The 15,591-nt window shown below is 36.2% G+C and overlaps 2 protein-coding genes across 2 annotated transcripts in view; both read left to right on the top strand.

Moving 5' to 3' along the window:
* Positions 1 to 15,591, top strand: part of LOC121969701 (protein RETICULATA-RELATED 1, chloroplastic-like) — a 41,345-nt gene that overhangs the window by 20,547 nt on the left and 5,207 nt on the right. Inside the window, exons 4-5 of the mRNA XM_042519930.1 lie at positions 7,993 to 8,062; positions 8,186 to 8,265. Coding sequence (XP_042375864.1) covers positions 7,993 to 8,062; positions 8,186 to 8,265 — 150 coding nt within the window. The remainder of the gene's footprint in view (positions 1 to 7,992; positions 8,063 to 8,185; positions 8,266 to 15,591) is intronic.
* Positions 731 to 3,454, top strand: LOC121969700. The gene is made up of 3 exons (XM_042519928.1): positions 731 to 2,387; positions 2,474 to 2,870; positions 2,954 to 3,454. Exons 1-3 carry the CDS (start codon positions 871 to 873, stop codon positions 3,305 to 3,307), a joined length of 2,268 nt encoding a protein of 755 aa, XP_042375862.1. The 5' UTR covers positions 731 to 870; the 3' UTR covers positions 3,308 to 3,454.

Below are 15,591 nucleotides of genomic sequence, written 5' to 3' on the forward strand. Positions count from 1 at the left end.
GTTTTTATTTTTCAGGCAATTCAGCCCCCTCTTGCCGGCCTCCGCTGCACCAACAGCAAGCACTATCTGCTCAATAATTCCAGCACTCACAAGCGGTCAGGACAGCTGTATAAACTTTAGGAACTGAGCCTCGGGGAGCCGTTCCTTTAGTTTAGGTGGTATTGTAAAAAAACTATGTGCGACCATGATTTTGAATAAAAAGGAGTGAGACAGCTATAAAGAAGAGATATGATAAGATGCGATGGGGCCCCCTAATGTGTACCTGACAATGTTGTCAAAATCGTGAGTAGGAACGTAGAATCGCACGATTCTACGCGTTTTTGGTGGCCTTCCGCGTTGCGTGCCCAGGCGGAAGCGGAATCGGATGGAATCGTGCAGAATCTCGTGGAAGCGTAGCGGAAATTGTAGACTCGTAAGAGTCCAGCGATTCTACGCGAAATGTCCGCTGGTTTTCCAAAACCGGAAGGTCGATCGCAGCGATCGATCAAACACGGGTCCAAGAAACCCTAACTTTCCTAAGTCGCGTCGCGAGCCATCGTCACCGCAACTGCTGTGCTTCGTTCTTCTTCAGCAACCATCGTCTCCTTCACGTACGCGTCTGTCTCCTCCTCCCTGTGCGTCCGGTGTGCGTCGACCGGCACTGTGACTGACTTCGATTAAAGGTACGCCACCATCCGCCTCTGTCTCTTCTCCATCTATCTCATCTGTGGGTCTCTGTTCTTTACTTCTTTGGCCGTCTCTGTCTCGTCTGCATCTCTGAAGGCTGTTGGCCACGTCTGTGGTTCGCGAGCTGCTGTTGCAGAGTTGCAGTGTTGTTGGTGAAGCTGAAGCTGCGTGGTGGTGTTCTTGTTCTTCTTTAATTTCACGAAAATGAGTAGAGAAGCTAGTGTTGGTGGGTCTGGTGAAGCAAGCTCCAATAGTGGTGCAGCCACTCCAAGCGTAGCTTCTACAACTAGTGGAACTTCAGATTCCAAAAGATTGGCAGTGAATGCTCCTGGAAATAGATTTGATCCAGGTTGGAAACATGGAATTGCAGTTGATGAAAATCCAAAGAAAGTGCAATGCAAATACTGTCAAAAGGTGATAAATGGAGGGATTTATAGACTCAAGCATCATTTGGCAGGAACACAAAAGGATGTTGGAGCATGCAAGGCTATTAGTGATGATGTAAGGAAGGAAATGTGGAAAATTGTATCCTCATTGCAAGAAAATTTAATAAAGAGGGCAAAGGAGATTGAAGGAAGATCAAGTGATTCAAGTCCTCTTGGCCAATATGAAGATGAGGAGGTGGAGGGTGCAAAAAGACAAAGGCGAGAAATTGCAAAGAATCCTGCTGATCTATTCAAGAAAAGGGGTGTGAGTAGTCAAACTACCATCAATGGCATTTTCAAGAAGAATTTGAGGGAGGAAGCTTGCCAAGGGATTGCCTCTTTTTTCTACAATAATGCTATACCTTTTCATGTGGCAAAAAGTGATGAATTCAAGAAGATGCTAGACTTGGTTGCAAGACATGGTATTGGCTTTAAGCCTCCATCCTACCATGAGATTAGAGTCAAGTATTTGAAACAACAAGTTGATTGCACCAAAGAAGTTATAGAGCAGCACAAAGCATTTTGGAAGAAAATGGGATGCACAATTATGACTGATGGGTGGACAGATAAGAGGAGGAGGACTATATTAAACTTCTTGGTTAATAGTCCTATGGGAACCATTTTTTTGAAGTCAATTGATGCATCTGATATATCTAAAACAGCTGACAAGATTTTCAAGTTGATGGATGAAATTGTTGAAGAAGTTGGTGAAGAGAATGTAGTGCAAATTGTCACAGACAATGCAGCAAACTACAAAGCAGCCGGGGAGATGTTGATGGGGAAGAGAAAGAGGCTATATTGGACGCCTTATGCAACTCATTGCATCGATTTAATGTTGGAGGATTTTGAAAAAAAGATACCAATACATAAAGAGACAATTGCACGAGGTAAAAAGATCACAACTTACATCTATTCAAGGACTGCGCTTATTTCTCTATTGCATCATTTTACCAAAGAAAAGGATTTGATTAGACCAGCCACTACCCGTTTTGCCACATCTTACTTGACTTTGGGTTGCTTGAATGACAATAAGGGAGCATTGATTAGAATGTTTACATCCAAAGAATGGAAATCTAGTCAATTTGCAAAGACTAAAGATGGAAAGGTTATTGAAAATGTGGTAATGGATAAGGACTTCTGGAAAAGCATTATTACATGCTTGAGGAGTGCTTATCCTTTGATCAAAGTCCTTCGTTTGGTAGACTCAGATGAGAAGCCTGCCATGGGGTTCATTTATGAGGAAATGGACAGGGCCAAAGAAAAGATACAAGCTGCCTTTAATGGTATTAAGAAAAGGTAACTTAATTTATTACTAATTATTAAATACTCGTATAAATTTATAATTTCTTGGAAACTAATTCAAATTTTTTCTCACTCTTTAGTTACTTGCCTCTATGGGAAATTATAGATGCAAGATGGGATAATCAACTACATCGGCCTTTGCATGCTGCGGGCTATTACCTTAACCCTCAATTTCATTACAATCCTAATTTTAAAGCTGACTTTGAAGTGAAAAGAGGAATATATGATTGTCTACAAAGGATGGTTGAAAGTATGGAAGAAGTAAAGAAGATTGATGCTCAACTGGAAGACTTCAAATATCGAAAGAAATTCTTTGGTAGTGCAGTAGCCACTTGTGGAATTGAAACCAAAACTCCAGCACAATGGTGGGAATCATATGGTTATGAACATCCTGAGTTGCAAAAGTTTGCTATTCGTGTTTTGAGCTTGACATGCAGCTCATCTGGCTGTGAGAGGAATTGGAGTGCATTTGAGATGGTATTGCATTTCATTCTTGAATGAAATTACCTAGTTGTATGTGATTATATGAGTATGTGTTAATTGATTTTGTTATTATTTAGGTCCACACTAAGAGAAGAAATCGTTTGAAGGCAAAAACGATGAATGACGTAGTCTTTGTGATGGCTAATTCAAAATTAGCCAAGAAGAAGGAATTGAGGAAAGTCAATGACTATAGCATTGATGACCTAGCTTCTGATGATGATTGGATTGTGGATGATAGTGAAAATTTAGATTTGGATGCTTCAAATGAAGATTTGGTTCCAGTTGAAGAAGGACCTAGTAGTGGAGCACCTCATGATGATTTGGAGCTGCCTAGTTATGATGATGATGAAGTTGAAGAAGGTGGAGATGCCATGGAGGATGCTGGAGATGAAGAACACATGGAGGATGATTATGAATTCATGAATTTATGAAGCTTAGAACTTGACTATTATTTTTCATGTTGTAGACTTATATGTTATCTAAAATTTGTGACTTATGACTTATTTTATGTGTGGATTGTAGAAGACCTTATAAATGTTTAGTTTAATCAAATGTTTAATGTGTTTTTGAGGTTAATAATCTTATCTATGTTATTTTCTATGAGTATATATATGTTTATATATAATTTACATTTTGGTAGAAACTTACGATTCGTGTTACGATACTACGAGTTTACGATTCTACAACTCCCTTCCGTTTCAACGTAGAATCTCGATTTTGACAACCTTGGTACCTGGTCTTATCTTGTCTCTTCCAAATAGCCTCTATATAAACTCCTTAATACTAAGCAAGGCAGACGGGAAAAACCTGAAGTCTTACTCTTTAGCCACTCTTGAGTTCACGAGCTACCTTAGCCTATACTCAAGTTGATCCTTGCAAACACCTTGTAAAAATCCTGGTATTGTATTGTATCCCACTAGTATTCTATAAAAACCTCGTTTCGTTTTGTTGCTGAATTTGATTGATACAGTACAATACCAGGATTTTTACAAGGTGTTTGCAAGGATCAACTTGAGTATAGGCTAAGGTAGCTCGTGAACTCAAGAGTGACTAAAGATTAAGTAAGACTTCAGGTTTTTCCTGTCTCAGTTAATCTTCGAATTTTTAGAAATTCAAAAGTTACCTTTGTCACCTCCTCTTTCCCTGGAAGAAATGGCACAAAGTCCTTAGCAGAAGTATGATCTTCATCATCGTTGTCTTACAAGGTGTTTGCGAGGATCAACTTGAGTATAGGCTAAGCTAGTTCGTGAACTCAAGAGTGGCTAAAGACTAAGTAAGACTTCAGGTTTTTCCGTCTGCCTTGCTTAGTATCATTAAGGAGTTTATATAGAGGCTATTTGGAAGAGACAAGATAAGACTGGGTACACATTAGGGGGCCTCATCGCATCTTATCATATCTCTTCTTTACAGCTACCTCACTCCTTTTTATTCAAAACCATGGTCGCACATAGTTTTTTTACAATACCACCTAAACTAAAAGAACGGCTCCCCGGGGCTCAGTTCCTAAAGTTTATACAGCTATCCTGACCGCTTGTGAGTGCTGGAATTATTGAGCAGATAGTGCTTGCCAGCTGGTTCTTGATGAGGATTGAAGTCCCTTTAGTCTCATCAATCGAATCTTCAATCATCTGAAATAATTCTATTGATCATTAGGAATAAAGGATACAGACGTTACATAATGAATTAACCTGGACAAAGCATCAGCTAACTCATTATTGCTTCCTTCAATATGCTCAAATTTGATGTCCACTCCTGTTCCTGTAATATAATCAATGAAAGAGATCCATCTGATCCTTGAGGGCTTGTTTTGCACGGTTTTATTGAAAAACTTGATAATCGCATGACAGACGTCCTGAGAATAATTTCCTTTTTATCCAGATAATGTATCTTCATTGCAGTTAAGGCCTCCATACATGCATATATCTCTGCATCAATTGTTGCTTTGACTATAGGGAATTTTCCACTTGCATAAGCACAAACTCGTTCAGTATTTCTTGAATCAAATTTTGATTTTTTCCATTTGCAAATACCTTCCCATCCTTCCATAGAACCATCTGTTTCTATAATAATATAAGCATCTGTAGGGGGAAGTTCTAAATCTGGGAGTGCCTGAACAATTCTTTTAGTTTTTTTAACAATTTCCCGGTCAGAAGTTTTGAATTTTCGATCACCATTTGGGGATGTTTTGGAGTAAAGAGGTCCCAAAAGAGTACTTAGATTCTTAATATATGGCCTTGCATAATTGAGAATTCCTAGCCAAGATCTAAGACCTTTTAGAGTTTGTAGCTTCTGTTCATCAAAATCAATGATCTTTTTTACAATATGTTGCTGGAGCTTGATTTTTCTGTTTCCTACAGTAGCTCGAGAAACTCAATTTCTGGTTGAGCAATCTTCATTTTAGAAGGTGATAATACCAGTCCTTCTTTTGCACAAATATCGAGCATCTTAATTAAATGTTGGACATGAGCTTCTTCTGAAGATGAGAATACTAATATGTCATCAATGTAAACTACTAAAAATTCTTCACAATCCTTGAAGCAATTATCCATTTTATGCTGAAAAATAGCTGGTGTATTTTTCAGGCCAAATGACATTACTAACCACTCATATAAGCCTTGTGGTACTAAGAAAGTTGTCCATGGAATTGAATCAGGGTTCATCATTACTTGATGGAAGCCAGACTTTAAGTCAAACTTAAAAAATATCCGACTATTGCATATTTTCTTCAAAATTAGATTGATGTCTGGTAAAGAATACTGATCTTTGTAGGTATTATCATTAAGGGTCTTATAATTGAATACTAACCTTTTTTTGCCTTTCTTTTCTCGACCAGTGATCGGATCCATTGTAGTTCCAGATTGGACAATAAAGCCATAGTCTTGTGTCTGTTGGTGCTAGGTCTGATAACCTTAAGTGATAATAAAGCATCAATATGCACCTTGAAACTGGACTCCATTGCAGGGGTAATATGCTTCAAGGGTTTATCTTGGATAGTTAGATCCGGATTAATTATGCCCAGAGTACATATAACCTTGTTTTTTGTTCAATGTAGAATATGATTTTCTCCAATGTATCCAGCATCCTTTAATCTCTGCATGAGAGGTGCAAATTGTAGTTTAAAATTGGTATTATAACCACAGCATACCTTAGATGCTAATTCATCATTCAAGGTTATAAATTCTTCTTCATCCATCTCCAATTCTGGAATAGCATGTGTTGAAATGTTGAATTCCGGTGTAGTATTAATGATTGTAATACTTCTGTAGAATGTTATTTCTGATCCTTCAATTCGAAATCCCCCTGCTACTGCTCTAATAAAATTACAACCCAAAAGCATTTGAATTCCATCCTTTAAATTCGTGTGCAGTTGATAAGTAAAAGGAATTCGGAATTTATGGGTACTTATATCATCATACCATCCTTGACTTTCATCCTTGTTTCTTGTTGAGAATTTATACTCGAGAAAACAACCTTGTAGTTTATTTCTTCAAAGGCTTCCTTTGGAAGAGCATTCTTGCAAATACAACATTTTGTTGCTCCTGTGTCTAGAATGGCTTGGACTTTTGTGTCTGGAATACCAGGAATATAGAAGATTATTTCCATATTATATAGTCTGTTGAGTAAAGATTTTGTTGGAGCAGAGAATGCTACTTCTTTTTCATTACTGTTATCATTTGTTGAGCCAAATGCCCCTGTATTTCTTTGGGTAGGAGCCAAAGTCGCAACTTCTTCAATTTGAGGAGTAATAATTTTTTCCAGAATAAATTGTGCCACACTATCACCTGCTTTAAGTGAAATCATACCGTCAGAATTATTTATAAGTAAGATTTGAATTTCACCTCGATAATTTGCATCAATTACTCCTGCTCCCACATCTAACTTAAGTCGTACTGATGCTCCGGATCTTGCTGCCAACCTTGCATAACGTCCTTCAGAGAATTCTAGGCTTATTCCTGTTTTTACTAGCCTTCTATCTCTTGCTGAGATCTGTATTGCTTCGTCAAGAAAAAGATCATTTCCTGTTGCTCCCCAAGTTTGTCGTTCAGGAATTTTTGCCGTCTCAGTTAATCTTCGAATTTTTAGAAATTCAAAAGTTACCTTTGTCACCTCCTCTGAACACATATATAGGGCAGTCCAGTGCATGAAGCTCCCTCCATGCGGGGTTCCGGGGAAGGATCCATTGTATGTAGCCTTACCCTACTTTTTGCAAGAGACTATTTATATATATACACACACACACCATAAGGTAAGTAGGATAGCATTCTTATATACACACACACATATACATACAACTTTATTTGCATGTGCGTTTGTGTACAATATCTATTAGAATATTCTTTAATATACATACATAAGTCTTTAGAGGTGTGTAGGTGGGTGCATATGTGTGCTTATTCTTAATATTTTATCCTATGTGTTTAGTGGAGTCCTCAATTACCTCTGAATCAGAGTTTATTTGTTTACTATTAATGAAGGCAAGTTTTTAGGCACTTGTTGATCAACACAAGTTCATGGTAATTTTCTAGCTGCATTGAAACTACACGATTCAAGAGAGTGATGGAAAATTTTTCATTAGGATTCAAGTTGGATTGGTGAGAAGTTGGCTAGATCAACCAAGTTTCATTTCAACTGACTCCATGATTTTCATGCTCGATGTGATTTAAATCCTACAGTTTCTATCCATTATCTTGTGAAAGCTAATTCATTTTAAGCTAATTTCTTCATATCTTTAGTTTTTAACTCTACTAAGCTTTGTGAGATGCTTAATTTTTCAAGGAAGGCAAATCTATTTGCTAAGGCTGATACTGATCTAACCCAAAAAATCTTTATCATTGTTATCTAATGTTGAGATCCATGTTCTGTAATTTAAGTATCTTTACTGGTGCAATGTCAGAGATTAGATGTCTCGGGCTATGGAAACTCAAGCTGAAACAAGTTTTGTTGAAATATTTCTTGTAGCTGCTGTAACATAGACTGACCTATAGATCTAAGACTCAGTAATTTGTATGGAATTGTTGTCATTCTGCAGATGTGGATAATATCTTGTTCTTTGGACTTTGTACTATTTTTTCTGGACTAATGCTTACATAGCCTCCCCCCCTTTTACCACTGGCAGTGTTTTTGAGGCTGAAAGGCCAGGCTGCAAATTTACAATTCAACAACGCATAGGGACATATTTTTATAAGGTATGATGTCCTGTAATAACCGTTTGCAATTGGCAGACTTATTTTTACATTTCACTTAGGGTGCATATCCTCAATAGTATCAACAAGATTAACACATATGCTCATTTTACATGTTCTCTTCAGGGAGTTCTGTATGGGTCAGTTGGATTTGTTTGTGGTATTATAGGCCAAGGTATTGCCAACTTAATAATGACGGCTAAGAGGTAAAATTATATCGTTTATATCTTTCAAGTATATGTTTCCAAGCTTTATGCCTTTATGGCTTGAAATGTAGTCATCTTATTTTTTGTTGTGGTTTTTGGGATTAGGTTGTTTTTAGGTAATCTGTACAATGATTCTTGATAGTAGCCTTTCTAAAAAAATAGTTCCTTGCTGTTAAAAGGAATAGGGTGTGAGAGGAGAAGATAAAACTCCACTTTTAGACTCACATCTCAAAAAGGGTTCCTAAAATATACTTAAATAATAAGAGATCTCCCACCTGAGTGGTTTGGCCTTTTAGATTGGATTGATCTCTTTCTTGGATTTTAACATCAAGAGGAAGTTGAGGTAGATGCTCGAGCGGACATAGAAGAGGAGCAGAGTGAGAAGAAAAGGAAGCGAGAGAACGTTGAGGTTGAGGGGAAGATTAATAAGAAGAAAAAAAGGGAAAGAAAAATGAGAAGAAGCTAACGGGGAAGTGACCAACAAGGGTGGTAAAGGGGAACACTAGTAAGAAAAGGGGCGAGGAGGAACGACAACATGGTAAGGGAACTAAGGACCGGTGATCGACGGAGAGGTATGAATGGGCGGAGCTGAAACTGCTAGAGAGATTATGAAGGGAGAAAAGGGTCATGCTAGGGAATCCCATAATGCGGCACACACTAAGAGAGGAGGCGAGGAAGCACATCAGCAACACGGGTTTATTTCCGCTGTCATCTCTCGAAAAACTGTGAAAAAAAAACATATTTTCCACTGTTTTTATTTCTTCTCTTGATACGCATTATTCACTTCCCCTCTAGCCCTCATCTTCAATTCTACAAAAAGAACATATTTTCCTCTATCTTCTCTCTAAGCTTTCAGAATCCACTCTTCACTTACATGAACAGACCAATAAAACATTCCTGTCAAGTTTCAGATATGTAGTATGGTAAGAATCCCAAGATCGCATCCAATGCAGTAAGGTGGTGCTTCAAGAACATGTAGACTGGCTTCGTACTTATCGCTCTAGCTGAATGACCATTCCTAGCCCTGACATGGAGCCAAGGGCATTCCAAATCTGCTTCCTACAAGAAGGATTGGAGTCATCCACCAGATTGGCTCTATGGTGATGCTCCTATGAATGCATCCAATGCAGCGAGGTGATGCCTCAAGAACTTATAAAGCATACCTTAGGACCAAAAGGACTGCAGGAAGCAACCATATATAGGAGCCCTAGTTGGACACTGAGGGGATTCTGATCATTTGCTTCGCTTGACTTCCTCCTGCAGTTGACATTGCAGATCCTTCAACAAAAAGATGCATTAGCTCACTTTTCGGGGAATGCACAATGAATGATTCTGAAACTTATGGATGCATGTACCCTCTAAACATTTCCTTCAAACTTACATTAGACAATTCATATGTTTTTTTCATCAGCATTATACTCAAGCCACCTTTGTCTCATCTATTTGAGGTAAGCTAAATCTTACTGCTACATTGAAATTTATACAAGATTATATTATTAGTAATATTTAGGTCAATTAAATAATATGAAGAGCACATATGTTAACATTATTTTTAGTTTAACCGCTAGGTTTTCCCACCAGTAGGTTAAAAAGTCACCTTCCGCCTCGAATCGCTGCACCACCATAGCTTCTGCCGCCAAGGCAATCAACATGCCGCGACACGTCCCCGGAGCCCTACGATGGATTCGGACCTGTCACGCGAGGCCTGCGATGAGTCTGGACCCATCACGGGAGCCTGGACCCATCACGGGAGCCTAGAAAAATCTAAGAGAAATTTTGTTCTAAGAGATTAACGAGGTTAAATTAGTGGAAATTGATAATCTTGATTATTTGTTATTTGTTGGATTCTTTTATTAGATATTTTATATCATGCACTTCTTTCTTATGCTCACTTGCATGTTTGACCTCCATTTGATTTGTTGATATTTATACATTGTATTGGTGGAGTTTCTTTAAAAGTATGTATTTTGTTCGTCTTATTATGTCGACACATGCTTTGTTAGTTTTTTAAAGGCTAGCTCATGTGAGGCTTGACAACATGGTATCAACAATTAACAAAACTAACTAAATACATATCTATGGAGAAACTCCATCAATACTATGCACAAATCTCAGTAAATCTTCAGAAGTGAGTATAAAAATGCAAAGTGGATATAAGAAAGAAGTGATGATGTAAAATATTTCATAAAAGAATCCAACAAATAACAAATAATTAAGATTATCATTTTCCACCATTTTAACCTTGTTAATATTTTATCACAAATTCCTCTTAAATCTTTTCTCTTAGACGGTTTTATCATTTCTCATGTTTCCTCTTTTGTACTTTACAACTATTTCCTTTTTAATTTCCCAAGGAATTATATATATATATATATATATATGGCAAATGTATGAAAGATGCATCATATATAGGGATGAACGACTCGCAATTCATCTAGAATGAAGTGCATTATAAACATATATGAACACAGGGTAAATAATCCGCAATCCATACAGTAAAGATGTAAACTATATGCATAGGGTGAATGATTCACAATCCACCCTATATGAAATATATCATAAATATATATAGAAAGGGTGAAAGACCTGCAATTTATGCAGATATGCACCTCACAAAGGGAACTTGCAATCCATCAAGTGAGAAAATCATCTCATATAAAATGACTAACACTCACACATGCACAAAAAGGCTCGAGGGCCCCTTTTTTAGCACAAAACCAATGCTCTATGCTATAAGTAATTCATTTATTTTATTAAGTCAATATAAGTCGTCACACAAGTTCGTTAGAGTGTGAAGCTAAAGCATTATACTATATGTAGTCACACAATTCTTTAGAGGATGAAACTGAAATTCTATATTATGAGTAAACATGCAACTTTTTTAGAGAGCAAAGCCAAAGCTCTATAATATAAGTATTGTATTTATTATCTCATCAATTTAATATCAGTAATAATGCAATCCCTTTCAGAGCACGGAGTTGGAGCTCTACAATATAAGTGTTACATTCATTATGTCGTTAATTTTAGTTTAAATAATCACGTAACTCCTTTAGAGTACAAAACCTAAACTCTATGGTATAATTTATCTATTACTTTATTAGTTGACATAATTAATTTTGTAATTTAATTTGTTATGGTTCTCAAAAGGGAACTGACACAATAGATATTCAAGTTACAACTATGAATATGAAAGGTCAAACAATATAAGAGAGAATTTTCAAGCAACAACAGTAGAGATGAGATCATTTGTAACAACTTTATAATTATGTTTGCTTTCATAAATTTAATCATGCACAAGATATAAATGAAATGAACAACCAAGAAAACTCATTTGATCGAAAACTTGAATACCATTGACTCGCCCCAAGATAACTCTAGGCTCCTTCAACTGCTAGGACATTAAGAGCAAACATGTGTCACAAATTTCCCACTATTTATATCAATTTTAACATGCTAGTACCCTCATACCAATCTAATTCGTATTTGGTTACAAGCAGCAAAACCTACTTGAGATGATTTGATAGAAATCCATTCAGTAGCTTACACAAGATTCAGGACCTAGGATTTGTCGAAGAAGAGAGTATCGACAATAACCAATGACAATGGTGGCTGAGGCTCCTTTTGTTGAAAAATTTCAACAGAAGATGGCATGAGGCGGTAGTAGCATCGCAGGGTGGCGATAGTGGCACAAGGCGACAACAATGGCTCCAAAATGGCAGTGTGGCAGGATAGGGACGTTGCCAGGCAGCAACTTTGTGAGGATAGGGAGTGATACGGTGGCGATGACAGTGGTAAGGCCGTGACAATGAGAAGGATTTTACACGGGCCACGGTGATGTAAATAGATTGCTAGCAGTGTGAGAAGAAAGAGAAGTGATGAATGTGTGGGAGAAAAAAAGGGATCTCATTTTATTTTTGCACTTCAAAAAAAATCTAAACTTTGCCTGAAGTTATAATTATAACTAGGCCCTTAAATTTAAATAATATAACTGAATTTGTCTCCTTTCATATTTTATGAGTTTTCCTTCTTCTTCGTCCCCTTTGCTCTTGAGCTATCCCTCAATCGACTGATTATGAGGTTTCTCATCTATTTGATTATTTAGGAATGAATCAAGCGCTGAAGCTTCAACACCAATAGGCCTTGATGCAGTAGGTGATGCTCCACTAGTAACAACAATAGCTTTACCATTTAGGAATCTTGGATCTTGTCTCTTGATTGATGGAACCTTTGTGTAGGGACTGTTTTATCCTATGAGAACTCATGTTTGATGACGTAACTTTGTGTTAGAAAATGTTTTCTTGATTGTTAAGATATTGAGAATTAGAACATATCTATACTTGTAGATTGAATTATGAATGTGTTATAGATGCTTTAAAGGGGTGGTCAACATCAATTTGGAAGTTCTTCTTTGAGGTGGGTAAATCTACCCTTTATCTTCTTATATGTTCCTTTGTGCATGAATAAAAATATGATATATATATATATATATATAAAGCTATATTCAAAAAAGAAGATTTAAATAATATTTAAAATAGCAAAATTAAGTTTTAAAATAGGGCATTTTATCAAAGGGCGCACATAGATTTCAAAAATTGCCAAAGAGCCACCACACTATAGTATTTATCAAAAGACATACTTCTTTCCCAAAATATCCCCTTCATTAATTTTTTTTAAAAAAATTCTCTCCCGTTGGCATGGTGGGCCTGGCTGGCCTGGCTGCACCGCTAAAGGCTGTCATGGTCGCGTGACCAGCCTAGCCATGCAGCTAAAGGCCGTTGCCCATCATGGTCGTGTGACTGGCCTCAGCAGTAGCTGACATAGGAGACAATTTTTTATATATTTTTTAATGAAAGGGATATTTTGGCAAAGAAATGTGCCCTTTGGTAAATATCAAACTGTGGTGCGCTTTTTGAAACCTATGAACGCCCTTTGGTAAAATATCGTTTAAAATAAAGTAGACCATTAGGGGTGAATAAATGATATTCTTTTCATGCTATACACATGTAGTTGTTCTTATAAGTATTAACACGGGAAAGGTTGGTTTTAGAATTAAAATAGAACATTGATTTACTCCCCAATTATTACCTATTATTAGACCTTTCATGCTAGTTGTTGATTTAGATGCTAATACTTCTGTTTTATATTGTATATCTTATACATAGAGACCAGATGTTAATATACTTATACTAAAAAGTTATTTAAGGTTAGTCGTTTAGACTAACTGATAAGATGTGAATCCAAAATAGAATAAATGTGGTGTAAAGATTTTAAGCAGTACAATACTAATTTTAAATGAAGAAAAGAAATACTCAAAGGTGAAAACTTTAACTCTAACCTTATACCAAAGTAACTAACCAATCACATGAGGTTGTAGTACGAGGAGTCATCATGGGTAGGATTTATTAGCACGAGGGCCTTATCTTGTTGTCTATCACTAGTTAGGATGTGGATGCTGGCTTAAGTGATTCACTTCTTAGTTGATTTATTGGTGTAATAATGTTGTATTATATGAGCTAAAGTTCTAACAAGTGATATATAACAATATAGGACCGTCACAAATAAATATTGACCACGAGCGACTAGTCACTACTAGTATAAGGCTACATTTAAAGTTTTCACTTTTAATATTTTTTTTCTTTATTTTAAATCATTATTGCTCCACTAATCTTTACATCATATTTGTTTTATTTTGGATTCACATCTTATTGGTTAGTCTAAATGACTAACCTTAAATAACTTTTTAATACGAGTATATTAAAAACACAAGTACTAGCATCTCTAGGTATGAGATATATACAATATAAAACACAAGTATTAGCATCTAATTCAACAAGTAGCATGAAAGGTACATAACAATTCAAAAGTAAATTAGAGTATCCATTTTAATTTTAAATTAATCGTTCCCATGTTAATTCCCATATGAACACCCTCAATATTTGTATAGCATGAAAAGAATATCATTTATTTACCCCCAATAGTTGACTTCATTTTAAAACTCAATTTTGCTATTTTAATTATTATTTTAACCTCCTTTTTTGAAAACAATTATAAAAGCATGCGAGGACACACATATATATGATCATTTTGTATTTTTATTCATACACAAAGGAGCATGGAAAGAAATCAAAGATTTACTCACCTTAAAGAAGAACTTCTAAATTGATGTTTACTCCTTTAATGCATCTACCACACACTCATAATTGTTCCAATTCTTAATTATAATTATAAGAATTGAGACAATATTTTCGAACACAAACTAAACTTAACCATCAATTATCATTGTCATAGGATAAAATAGTCCCTACAAAAGACAAGATCTAAAATCCTGAAATGGCAAAGTTCTTGTTGTTATTGTTGGAGCATTACCTACTGCATTAGAGCCTATTATTGCAACTTCAACCCTTGATTCATGTCAAAGTGATCAAATAGATGAGGAACCATAGGATTGACTGATCGATGAAGAACTCAAGAGCAAAGGAGATGAAGAAGAACGAAAATTCACCACATATGAATGGAGACAAATTCGGCCTTGGCTAAACAAAAGGGAACTTGGTAGGGATTTCAGTGGTTGAACGGGAGAGGAAAACTTGAGGGTTCATGCTCACCAATGATCACATGAGAAAGGAGATGATGTTGCTTAGGGTTCAATCTTAGCAGATGTTGATGATTGAGAAAAATAGTAGAGAAAGGTAAACTCCTCGTGTATGTAAATAATATATAAAACCCTAGACCAAGTGAACCTGTGCATACAATAAAACCTAAATTGTTATCTGGTTCAACCATAACACTTCCAAATTAGGCTTGGTTTGAACTTAATTAATTCTAATCACAAGGTCCATCTGTTATTAGAAGAAAAATGGATTACTTTCTAATCTAATTTATCCTAAAATTGATTTAGTTTAAGACTAGTTCAACACTTATCTCTAACTCGAGTTCAATTACAACTCAACTCCTAATTAATTTATTCAAATTATCCCCAAACTCATTCACTATTTTCTAATACGCCTTAAATATAAATTTAATTTCCTGATATTTTAGTTTCTTGGAATTTCTCACATATAACAGGAAGTGTGTAAAAATCACTTAATATTGTCTTTATATCTCCTTTTGAGAATTGTATGCTTCTTGTCATCTATGTGCATAATATCCTTGTAACTAGTGATGACTGTAGGAATCCCAAGGTTGAATACTTCATCACTTCGTTTAGGGATCTGACTGCTTAGGTGAACTGAAATATTTTGTTGGTATGGAGGTGCTTAGGCGGAGATGTTTATATCTTTTAGCGTAATACTTGTTTGATATGTTGGAATAGACTAATGTGCTGGA

Source organism: Zingiber officinale, chromosome 4A, assembly GCF_018446385.1.
Source record: "Zingiber officinale cultivar Zhangliang chromosome 4A, Zo_v1.1, whole genome shotgun sequence".
Taxonomy (NCBI): Eukaryota; Viridiplantae; Streptophyta; class Magnoliopsida; order Zingiberales; family Zingiberaceae; genus Zingiber; species Zingiber officinale.